A 12558-nucleotide genomic window follows, 5' to 3' on the forward strand; every position below is an offset into this window, starting at 1 on the left:
TTTTAAGTGTGTCAGGGCTTTGCACTGATCTAACAGAAACCAAAGTAGTTCAGTTACAAGTAAAATGGTCCTAATATAATCATACTTTAATGTAGTTAACTTTCAAATCTAGTCAAAATGAAGTAGGTAGGTCTATATAACTTATAGAAGGTGATTATCATAAATGTGACCTATTTTTGGTGCTTATGCAACGGAATGTGGTTCTGTTCATTCATGTTATTGTGCGATGTTGCGATCACATGATAGTCGTTAACTCATGATGCGTTTTGGACACATGAGTGCGTGTATGCGCGCTGCCGCGGCTGGTTAAAGAAGTGCGGAGTTGTGGCGCGCGCACACACACACACACACACACACACGCTATGGCGCTGCCGTTGCCGTTGCCGTGGCCTCTGTTGTTGGAGCTGCTGCTGTACGGCAGCTGTTTTATCTGTGGGATCATCACAGCCGCCTCAGTTACAATCTCACAGGTATATCTGCTGTTTGCTATTTAATATAGAAGATTATAACAGACTTTACCTTGTTGTTGCATCCGCTATTGCGTTCAGAAACACGACAGAATAAGTTTCAAACTTTGACGATGTTAGCTGAATGCTTGTAGTTTACAGTTTTGTTTAGCATAATTGTTTGCAGGGGATGTGTTTTGGTGTTTTCCCTATATGCATACAAAAATCATAACTTTTCTTCTGGAGGGGTTCTGTAGACTCTCACGAGTTGCCCTTAAAATCGTCATAGTCATGTGACCAGAAATGTTTTACTTTTTATTTATTTATAATTATCCATACTGTAGAAAAACTAATGGGCCTATGCTTTTATAATTTTTCTAATTATCCATACCGTAGATTAACTAATAGGCCCACGTTTTAAAAATAAAACCCGGAAGTGAAGAGAAAATGAAAGTGTAATAGAAGCAACTGAAGCTTCCAGTTCTGTCACTGTTTCTGTCATGTGACCAGCTGAGGATTTGGCTTATTAAAGTCAGATGAGCAGAAAAGGAGAGTGTGAGTAAGAATTTAAGTTTTGAGTGTTTCATCCTGGTAACAGTGGATATAGCAGGAAAATAATGAAAGGGAAAAATGAAGACGACAACCATGATGCTCTTGTATGTAGTTGTGGAGTTCACTGGCACATACATTAAACATGAAAAGTGTCTAGTTTGAAGTGCATAAACTTCCACCTGTATTTCACCCCTTTGTGCCCAAGTTTTTCAGTAGTTTCAGGCCCTCTGTTGTACATTATTTGTAGAAAGTGCCTACTATGGTAATAACAAGATGCATTGTAAGCCATAACATGCTTTCCTTATTTTTTCACTCAAACAGGGAAGTTTTTCTGGGAAGTGTATGCTGTACGGTTCAGTGCATCTGAACAACACATCCATCAGTGTGCTTACATTCAGTTCTCCCTCTCTCTGTTACTTTGTGTCAGCCATCTCGGTGTGTGTGGCTGTCTTCTGCTTTTCTCTCTCCCTCTACTGGGTCTACGTCGCCTGTTTTGACGGAGATGTGAAAAGGTATGTCAAAGAGCTCCGTAAATCATGTGCGTGTGATTTTATTTCATGTATGTGAACAGAGGTTTTCTGTTTCCTGTTGTAGTGCTCCAGTATGGATGGATAGCAAACGGATATGTGATGCAAACTCTTTGTTGTTGTTAGAATTTAGATATGAGACATTGTGGTTAGTTTTTTTGTTGTTGAAAGAAATGTACAGTATACTTTTATTCAAGTATTCATTAAATTGATCAAAAGTGACATGACTTTAAAATTATTACAAAACATTTGTATTTCAAACAACTGCTCTCCTTTTGAACTTTCTATTTAACAAATAATTCTGAATAAAATGTATCACATTTTCCACAAAATATTATATTGGTGCACAGAAAAGACCTCATTTAAAAAACGTACTCCCCACAAATGTTTAAATTAGTAGTCGACAATATATCGACATATTGTTATATCGATATTTGACTTTTTTTTTTTTTTTTTTTAAAGGGGTGGTTGATTATGATTTCACTTTTTTAACTTTAGTTAGTGTGTAATTGCTGTTTGAGCATAAACAACATCTGCAAAGTCACAATGCTCAAAGTTCAAAGCAAAGGGAGATATTTGCTTTAAAAGAAATCACTTTTTAAGGACTACAACAAATGGCTGGTAGTGACTACACAACATTCCTCCCGGGTTAGTGACATCACCAACCCTAAAATTTACATAAACCCCGCCCCCTGAACATGATTTATAGATTATCAAGACAGAATATGCTAATCAATGACTAGAAGATAACTACACATAAGCTACATAAATTCACCAACTAACCATTCAGAAATGTTGTCTACATGTGGTCACCAGTCTCTCCATCATTGTCTCCGGTTTGAACATAAAAGGAAAAAAGTTTTTGAAATTTTCAGTGCATGTCTGTGTGAGGTAAAATGACACAAGCTGTTGAAGCTCCGCCCTCTGTGCTGGGAGCAGCAGCTCATTTGCATTTAAAGGAACAGACACAAAACGGTGCGTTTTTGCTCACCCTCAAAAAGTGACAATTTTAACATGCTATATAAAAATATCTGTGGAGTATTTTGAGCTTAAACTTCACACACACACTCTGGGGACATCAAAGACATATTTTACATCTTTTCAAAAGGGCATTATATCACCCCTTTAAATATCGGCACTGGCCGATAAGATTTTTTATTTGGCCGATGTGTCGGAAGCACTTTTATTTTACCGGCGCTGAGAACGTGAACATAATAGTTTAAATTCTTTACTTGTGAACAAGTAAAGACAAAAAATTTAAGCAAATTATTTACTTGTGAAAAATACTGTAATATGATTGCAGAATCAAGAAGTTGCCATCTAAAGTATAAGCCTGTTCTCCAAGATATCGGCATCAGGCATCAAAAAATCTATATCGGCCAACCACTAGTTTTGGTAGTGTGTATATTAATAACAAGTTGTGATTTTCAAATTCAGTAAGAGATGTTGCAACAGTCCCTGTACTGTCAGAGTGTGAGTCCTTGCTAACATGAAAGAAGATTTTTTTCCTTAAGACTATTAATTTGGAAGCTACTTGGATAGCAACAACATATTTTTTTTTCTAAAATGTCATTCAAACATTGTGCCATGTTGTCTCTGTCTTGTATCAGAGAGAAATTATGGATGAACATTACTCTTGGTTTGTCTGGAGTCTTCCTCTTCTTCCTCTTGGTGACAGGATGCATCCTGAATATCGGCCGAGACAGACTGTGTGACTCTGTGCTTCATACACTGAAAAATATAACAAAGTGAGTGTGTTTGAGAGACCTTTGTAATAGCTTTTGTGCAGACAGACAGTATTGACCATCATAACAACTGTATCAATAACTAGTGGTTGTATAAATACACTGTTTTGTGCATTTGCAGGTGTGAAGAAGCGCAAGATAAGTCTTGGTCGAGCCCTATCAGTGCGAGCCAGTTCTACTCCAGACTGCACAGTGCAGAGGTAGAGCTGATCACAAATGCATTGAAACGCATTATACAAGAGCTATCAGCATAAGCATATTAGAGTTACATCTCATTCACACCGACTCATTTCTAGAGCCTCCATCAAGTTAACATCTGAGATTAATTAAATGTTTAATGCTGTTTGATTTATTGACATTCTGGCTTCAAATCTCTCATTTATCTGGAGGTGGTGGAGAAACCTCAGGCAAAATCTTCTTGATGGCAAAATCTAAACAGTTTTCTAAAACATTGTCATATATACAGTATATGTATACAGTATGTATGGATCTGTGTGTGTGTGTGTGTGTGTGTGTGTGTGTGTTTATATATACAGTACCAGTCAAAAGTTTGGAAACACTACTATTTTTAATGCTTTTGAAAGAAGTCTCTTATGCTCACCAAGCCTGCAGTTAAAAAAAACAAAAAAACCAAAACAAAACAGTAATATTATGAAATATTATTACAATTTAAAATAATGGTTCTCTTTATTAATATACTTTAAAATGTAATTTATTTTTGTGATGCAAAGCTGAATATTCATCAGCAAGTACTCCAGTCTTTGGTGTCTTATGATCCTTCAGAAATCATTCTAATATGATGATTTGATACTCAGTTATTATCAATGATGGAAACAGTTGTGCTGTTTAATATATTTTTTTGGAATACTTTTTTCAGGATTCATTGAGTAAAACGTTAACAGCATTTATTCATAAAAACAGCATTTATTCAAAATAAAAACATTTCTAACAATATAAATCGTTACCATCACCTTTTATCAATTTAACGCATCCTTGTTGAATTAAAGTACTCATTTCTTTAAAAAAAAAAAGTTATTGTTCCCAAACTTTTGAACGGTAGTGTATATTGTTACAAAAGATTTCTATTCTAAATAAATACAGTTCTTTTTAACTTTTTATTCATCAAATAATCCTGAAAAAAGTATCTCAGGTTATAAAAAAATATTAAGCAGCACAACTGTTTCCAACATTGATCATAAATCATCATATTAGAATGATTTCTGAAGGATCATAAGACACCAAAGACTGGAGTACTTGCTGATGAAAATTCAGCTTTGCATCACAAAAATAAATTACATTTTAAAGTATATTAAAAAAGATAACCATTATTTTAAATTGTAATAATATTTCATAATATTACTGTTTTTTTTTTTTTTTTTTTAACTGCAGGCTTGATGAGCATAAGATACTTCTTTCAAAAACATTAAAAATAGTAACGTTTCCAAACTTTTGACTGGTACTGTATATAAAATTAGTGCTGTCAAATCGATTGATTGCATCGAACATAAAGGTTTGTGTTTATATAGTATATATACATACACAAACTTATATTTTTTATATATATAAAATACATACATGTATATTATATAAACAAATTTAGATTTGATTTGACAGCACTAATATATATATATATATATATATATATATATGACAATGTTTTAGACAATTATATTATGTAATTGATCTCATATATTTAGAAAAAACAATTATTTGTCTATTGATTTTAATTAAAAAAGTATAAATCAATCATTCAATCAAAATATATATGTGTGTGTATGTTTATGTGTTGTATAATAATAATAATATAAGGTGTGTTAGACATCTGTACACGTTTTAGACATATATATTTTGACAAATTTTGTCTAAAATCTCTCTTTATAATCTCTCAACATCATCTTTAAGAAACTTTTATTTTTCTCCCTCTTAGATAGCAGTATGGGTGAATTTCTTCTTTTGGATGATCATAGCAGGTCTGGTCCTGCTCCAGCGCAACAAAGGGTCAGAAACCCAGTCAGGAGGAGAGGAACCATCAGTGACCCCTTCTGAAACCGAGCCCTTCTTCAACCGCCGAGGACGTCCTTAGTGTCGCCCCACACTAAAGCAGTCTGTGTGTCCCTTGAACACGCTCACACACACACATACACACATACATACGCTCACATTCACAAACGCACTGCTGGCTAGCTGAGCCAAAAGGATTTTGGCAGTTCCAGTATACGGTCTTGATTTTGTTCACTAGCATTGCCAAGGGTTAGTTGCCATGGTTACTGATCTGTGGCTGGCAGCACAGACCTGGCAGGTGATCGTGTGCGGTTGCCAGATTGGTGGTGTGACCTGAACTGATTGAGACACAGCTTTATGTAAAGAGTTCAAATCTGACAACACTGCCCAGAGTTTTCACAAACTAAACATGAGCATACAAATCTTCAGGAAAATGCTTTATGAAAACTACATGGTGAAACTGCATGGTGGCTCTCTGGCCAAAACATTTTATTAGCACATATAACAGTTTCAAGGCTTTTGTGGAATAACATCCAATAAATTGAACCTAGTTGACCTGGAATCAAACCAGGTTAAGGTTGATGCACTCTACTGTAACTTGTCACTTGTATTAAAGGGATAGCTCACCTAAAAATTAAAATTTTGTCATCATTTAGGCTACTCACCCTCATGTTGTTCCAAACCTGTATGAGATTCTTCCATATGTTGAACACAAAATATGATATTTTGAAGAATGTCAGTAACCAGACAGTTGATGGCACCCATTGACTTCCATAGTATTTTTTTTCCTACTATGGAAGTCAATTGTCTGGTTATCAACATTCGTAAAAAAATCTTATTTCGTGTTCAACAGAAGGAAGAAAATCTCATAAATTAAATGATGAGAGAATTTTCATTATTGGGTGAACTATCGCTTTAAATAAAGCCTGCTCTGTGTCAATGTACAACATTTTCGCCCTCTGCTGTCTGTTTATATGAATTACTCCATAAATCCCATTAGACGCTGCTCATGTGCCTGTTTTGTAGGCCAGGAATCTCCCATAAGTACACCCCACCCCCCCCACACACACACACTCTCTTATTCATAGTCCTTGGTGTCCTTAACATGAGCAAAACTGCTTGAGAGTGTCTTTCTGAGAGTGTTTGCCTATTAATCTTGTGCCCAGTAGAGATGTCATTTTTAATGGCTTTTTCTTGCACACAGCCACAGGAGGTAAGAGTGTGTGTGTGTGCGTTTGGGTTGACAGGGACATAAATCCATAATTTGGCCAGTGATGGTATCCGCTTTCCACAGGCGAAGTGCCAAATCTGAGGTGCTGAAAGTCCTCGGAAACACAGTGTCCTTCCGCCTATCTCGGCGTCACAGAGTCCATGTTAGTCCTCTTTCTGTGCAACTTTTTTTATTTAACTTGCTACATTTGTTTTTGAACCGCTGGTTACAGATAATGCACTGATATTTTTTATGAATATTAAATCTGTTGTATAACCCGCTATGCTTGAGTCTGTGACTATGCAAACACTTCAAAGCAATTCATTTAGTCAACCAAGAGCTTATGGTGTCACACAATATGTCTAAATATCAAAGGTGGTATTTTTAATATAAAAATGTATGAGATTATTGCGCTTAGGGATTTTATTCATCTGCCATATGGGTGGGAAAAACGTGTGAAATGAGAAATAAATTGACAGTTTAAAGGCACACTATGCAGTTTCCGTTTTTCTCAAACAGCGACCCCTAGAGTCGCTGTGGAGTACTTGTATTTAACGTTACTGTCGTAAATACCACTCACGCAGAGCCGTCTCTGTACTCTTCCGACCGCACTTTCTTAGTTTTCTTTGTCGACTCTGCCATGATTCACATTGAAATGCGTGCTAGTGTCTTCCACAGAGGCTGCTTCATATGTTGTTGATGTATGTGACGTCGTGCCGTAAAGCAAGTCGTGATTCTCGCGAGATTTGTCGGGGCGCCACCTCTCAAACCTGCATTGCTATCGGGATGATTCGCAGTTCGTTTACCATCGAAACGATTTGAAGCTGTTATATGAAGGTACAAATCTTGCATAGTGTGCCTTTAAGGCACATAATAGAGTGCCTCGGGTATGACGGCAGGATTTTTCCATAGGCTTTTGAATTATCACTAAAAACAAGCTCTGTGTTCAACAAAAGTTTATGAAACTTGCACGTCTTGTCCATCAAGATAATTATTACAGATGAACACAACCTTTATGAATTTTGAATCCTAAATGCAGTCGCCAGAAGTAGCGTAAAAAGCTAAAAGTATAGGCTATAAACGAACTTAATCAACGTCACACTAACCTTCCGACTACAAAAGCAGAATATCGAGTTTATATCTTGCAAATACAAAAAATCTTCTTCTTTGAGATATAAATTTGAAATTGCCTTTTTAAATCTTTTATTCTGTTCTGTAAATTATGTAAATAACTTTTTACAGAGATATTTAGGCCTACTTTAGCTTAACTTCCCAGACAGCAACATCTGGAGCGTGTGGAATCCACATGTGGGCCGGGTCAGGGCTGATGCTATGTTGCTGTCTGGGTTAATTTCCTCGAATTCACGTCTCTACAGCTGCTTGCTGAGTTTTCGGGTCTGTCTCTCGCGGGCCTCGTAGGCGTGTTTTGTATCCAGTAGCTCGTCTAGCGTGCGTCTGAGGCGGGCCATGTCCAGCTGTGAGGCCTGACACTGTTCCCGCAGGCTCTGGGTCTCCTCGTGCAGCTCCAGCGCGGCCGCGGACAGTTGCTCGCTGCGCTCCCGGCACCGCGTTTGTATTCGGCCGGCGTCCGCCAGCATGGACTCCACACTGGACACCACCGAATCGGCCTGGGCCTTTGCTGTCTCAGTCATCATCTGGCGGAGAGAAAAAGAGATATTGGTCATTTACCACTGTGATTAAATAGCCTTCTAATTAGGGTAAAAATTAAGCTAAATAAAAATTCTATTAATAACGATTTAAATGGTTACCCGTTTTATATAATATATTACGTAGCACCAGGTTGATTTATTATTGTTTTAAAAGAAGTCTCTTCTGCTCACCAATGCTGCATTTATTATTAAAATATAGTAATATTGTGAAATATTATTGCAATTTAAAATAACTGTTTTCTATATGAATATGTTGTAAAATGTAATTTATTCCTGTGATCAAAGCTGTATTTTCAGCATCATTACTCCAGTCTTCATAATAATATAATAATACGTTTTATTTGTATTGCACTTTACACGTGAAGAACACATCTCAAAGTGCTACAGGTGCACAGGTAAAAACACTGAACATAAAAACAGTCAAAAACAGCAAGAAACAAAATTATATTAAGAAAATGCAATACAAAATAAGTGAGTCTTTAAATTATTTTTAAAAACCTCTATAGATTGTGGCGCCCTTAGGTGGTTGGGGAGGGCAGTCGAGGCGCAGCCACCTGGAAGGCCCTATCTCCCATAGTGCGGAGTTTGGACTTGGGAACCTGGAGTTGGTGGCTGTCAGAGGAACGGAGATGTCGGGTTGTGTTTTGCCTATTAATGAGTTCTTGGAGGTACACTGGTGCGCTGCCGTAGACACACTGATAGGTCAGGACACAGATCTTATACTCAATCCTGAACCTAACAGGAAGCCAGTGAAGTTTATGGAGGATTGGTGTGATGTGTGATAGTCTTCAGTGTCACATGATCCTTCAGAAATCATTCTAATATGATTTGGTGCCCAAGAAACATTTATTATTACTAATATCAATTTTGAAAACTGTTTTTGCTGCTTTACATTTTTGTGGAAACAATGATACCATTTAAATATTTGTTGTAAGATTAAAAAAAGAGAAAAATGTATATTTTTATTGATCAAGGATGCATTAAATTGATCAAAAGTGACAGTGAAGACATTTATAATGTTACAAAAGACTCGTTGACGATAACACGTTGACAGTGACGTAACTCGCTGCTTCACTATCATAGTACGATGCATCGTTGGAGAAATCAACTTGCTAGTCACGACTGTTTCCTAAAACCATATTGTAGCAAAGTGGTTGTTCAACCACCACGTTGGTTTATGACGTCACAGTTGGCGGTAAAGCTTTCCTGCGCTTGCAATGCCAAGGTCATGGGTACTATTCCCAGGGAAAGCAAGAACTGATAAGAATTTAAAATGTGTACCTTGAAATTCAATGTAAGTCACTTTGGATAAAAGCGTCTGCCAAATGCATAAATGTAAATGTAAAGCTATTTGAACTAGATGTTTCAATCCCTTTAGTAGGAAGCTCTTGACAGTAGCAGTCGGTGTGGAGTGGTGAAAGGAGGGTAAGGTATGTCATTGGGGTCATCAGGTGGGCACCCTGCTTCATCGACGTTTCATTGATTGAAGCCCACAACGCTTCAAGAAGGCTCAACGGTGTACCCAGCATATCCTCCATATCCCTGATGGGCTCTGCATGGCAGGGGCGTCCTTCTCCCTGAGTCGGGCCTAAGCCTGACCGCATAGCATCTGTCTCTACCTCGCTGCAGTTGGGGTCTTTACGTTTGATCCAGAGCCAGTTACTGCTTTTTTCGGCAGCACTTGACATGGACTTGATGGCCTGTTGGAAAGAGTGACCCTTCACCCCTATTTTTCTCAGCAAACTGGTGGTAGATGTGGCAACAAATCCCCTGCATCCCACCTCTACTGGGAAGATGCTGGTCTTCCAGCCGTTCTGGGATGCTTCAGCTGCCAGGTCGGAATATTTGTTCTTTTTCCTCTCATAAGCCTCTTCAACCCCATCTTCCCATTCCCATTAACTCCACAACATATATGCTAGCTTTGTTGTTGGAGACCACAGGACCATGTCTGGTCGGAGTGTTGTAGCCACTATTTCTGGGGGAAACACAAGCTCCTTATCAAGGTCCACTTCCAATTTCCAATCCCACGCTGACTGCAGGATGCTTGCATCCTTAGGTGTTGTATTATGCTCTTTAAGTTGGCCAGCTAGTACGAAATTTGTGAAGTTGACCTGTCCTGCCGATGTTTGTGGGAGATTGTTTGTGGTGGTACGCTTCTGTTCCAGTATTGATGCCAGCTCTCTGAGTACTTGGTTATGCCGCCAAGTATAGCGCCCTTGGGTGAGACTTGTAGTGCACCCTGATAGAACGTGCCTTAGGGATGCAGGTACTTGGCACAGGGAACAGGCGGGATCTTCTCCATACCACTCTTTCAGATTTTGGGGGGAGGGTAGCAGGTCGTATGTGGCTCTGATGACAAAACTCAGCCGCGCTCCCTCCATCTGCCAGATGTCACGCCAGCTGAGCTTTTTCTTCTCCAGACCCCCAGTTGGTCCATCTCCCTTGCTTGGCCCTCGAGACGGCTTTGGCATGTCGCTCTCCCTCCTCCTGTCTCCTGACTTCTTCTACCGCTAGCTGTCTCTTCTGCACTGATGTTGCTTTATGCCACAGAGGAGTTTTTGGGATGAGTCCGAACCCTGCCCTCCCCATGCTGTACTTGGCCAACCACATCTCTGAAGTGAAGCGCAGACTTTGCACTCTGAACAGATTCTGATTAAAAGCTTGATTTTCACCACAGGGGGACTTTAAGCAGCACGTGTTTTTAACATTGATAATAATAATAATAATAATAATAATAATAGTTTCTTGAGCAGCAAATCAGCATATTATAATGATTTCTGAATCATCATGTGACACTGAAGACTGGAGTAATGATGCTGAAAATTCAGCTGGATCCCAGGAAAAAATTGCATTTTAAAATATATCCAAATAGAAATATGTTCATTTGTAATAATATTGCCAAATATTACTGTTTTTGGGAATGGGATTTTTTTTTCTCATAAAAAAACAAAAAAAACAAAAAAAACAAAAACATTTTAAAGCATAGATTGGATTTAAAGTCACACAACAATACAAAAAAAAAAAAAAAAAAAAACATTTCTGAATGATTTTAATCATTATATTTCATGGTAAAACTTAGAGATAGAGAGTGGGGACATGCAACAAATGCAATTTTTTGTGTGTGTTCTAAGTTGTTTTTAATTATACATTTTTCTTATACAGGAGCATATATATATATATATATATATATATATATATATATATATATATATAGGCTATATATACTCATAATGTGTGTGGATGACTTCTTTTTCATGTTGCCGTTTCTTCTAAGTGATGATTTTAATAATACAGTGTTTGACATCCTTGGACTGTTTAGGGGACTTTGGTGGCATCAGTGGAGCATTTACACTCTGACAAAATGAAAATGCGTCAATCATTAGTCGTGACGCTTTATTATTATACAGCAGCAGCGACAGCCTCGGTTTGATCCGCGGGGCTTGAAGGGCATCAAGCGGCTTACAGAGGCTTACCGAGCCGCTCGCATCAGCCTCATACAGTAAGTGATTGGGAACATTAGCTACTGTTGAAGCACGAGACCGTGTAGAAACAACAGCATGCAAAGATGTAACAAATACATACATATAGAAAGGTGTTGTGAGCGTTTTTTATAGCCTACAGTCATAGTCTTTACATCACACAAAACAAACTTTACAAAACAAACTACTTTCCACATTAATCAGAGATGTCTTACCAGATTTTTCCCGCCGTCTTGATCACGTCCTTGTCGTGTCTCTATCGCGATTCAGCGTGACTGTTAAATCCGTGATTTTCTCTAACGAGTGGTTTAAATCCACTTCACCTCAAATTAAACACGACAGGATTAAAAGAGAGAGAGAGAGAGAGAGAGAGAGAGATGTTTATAGGTTTGTAGGCTACAAGTTTATAACATCATTTGTTTTGTTTTGTTTTTTGAACGGAAATAGAAATAGACTAAGCGCTAAAACAGAAAAGTTCTTACAGGTGGGTAAATTCATTTTAAAGAAATATGCTTTAAAATATTGCTTTTAATAAATATGTAGCCTAATATACAAACATTCGCAGCATGGCGTCATAATACGGAGTCACACAGGGCGTTGTTGAATTCTTGATTCGGATTGGTTGGGCATTTTTTGAACTCCTGTAGTAACAGGTATCCATATAACGATATTTCTGAACTAATAGCCTACTGGGCCTTAAAGGCAAGAAACTGAAGCAGTGGCATAAGGAAGCAGGTCTTCAAAATGTGAATAAAGCCTGTAGATAGGCCTACTGTAGCCTATGTAAATGTGGTCATAATATCATATCATCATTACAATTGTCAATATAGGCCTACATGCTGCACAGAACATAGAATAGTTCTAACAATGTGCAATAGGAAGATCTAACACATTTGACTTGACCTGATTGCAGTGATGAATCATAACC

The 12558-nt window shown here is 37.8% G+C and overlaps 1 protein-coding gene and 1 long non-coding RNA gene across 2 annotated transcripts; one reads left to right on the top strand and one right to left on the bottom strand.

Annotated features, from left to right (window-relative positions):
* Positions 1–278: 278 nt before the first annotated feature.
* tmem179ba (transmembrane protein 179Ba) lies at positions 279–6762 on the top strand. Its single transcript, XM_079865159.1, has 5 exons — positions 279–470; positions 1320–1510; positions 3136–3273; positions 3392–3470; positions 5198–6762. Exons 1-5 carry the CDS (start codon positions 363–365, stop codon positions 5351–5353), a joined length of 672 nt encoding a protein of 223 aa, XP_079721285.1. The 5' UTR covers positions 279–362; the 3' UTR covers positions 5354–6762.
* On the bottom strand, positions 6681–11931 carry LOC307154926. Its single transcript, XR_013820435.1, has 2 exons — positions 11846–11931; positions 6681–8136 (listed from the first exon to the last, which is right to left on the bottom strand). It is a non-coding gene; the product is annotated as an uncharacterized lncRNA (long non-coding RNA).
* Positions 11932–12558: the final 627 nt, after the last annotated feature.

The sequence above is a fragment of the Squalius cephalus genome (assembly GCF_949319135.1).
Source record: "Squalius cephalus genome assembly, chromosome: 3".
Taxonomy (NCBI): Eukaryota; Metazoa; Chordata; class Actinopteri; order Cypriniformes; family Leuciscidae; genus Squalius; species Squalius cephalus.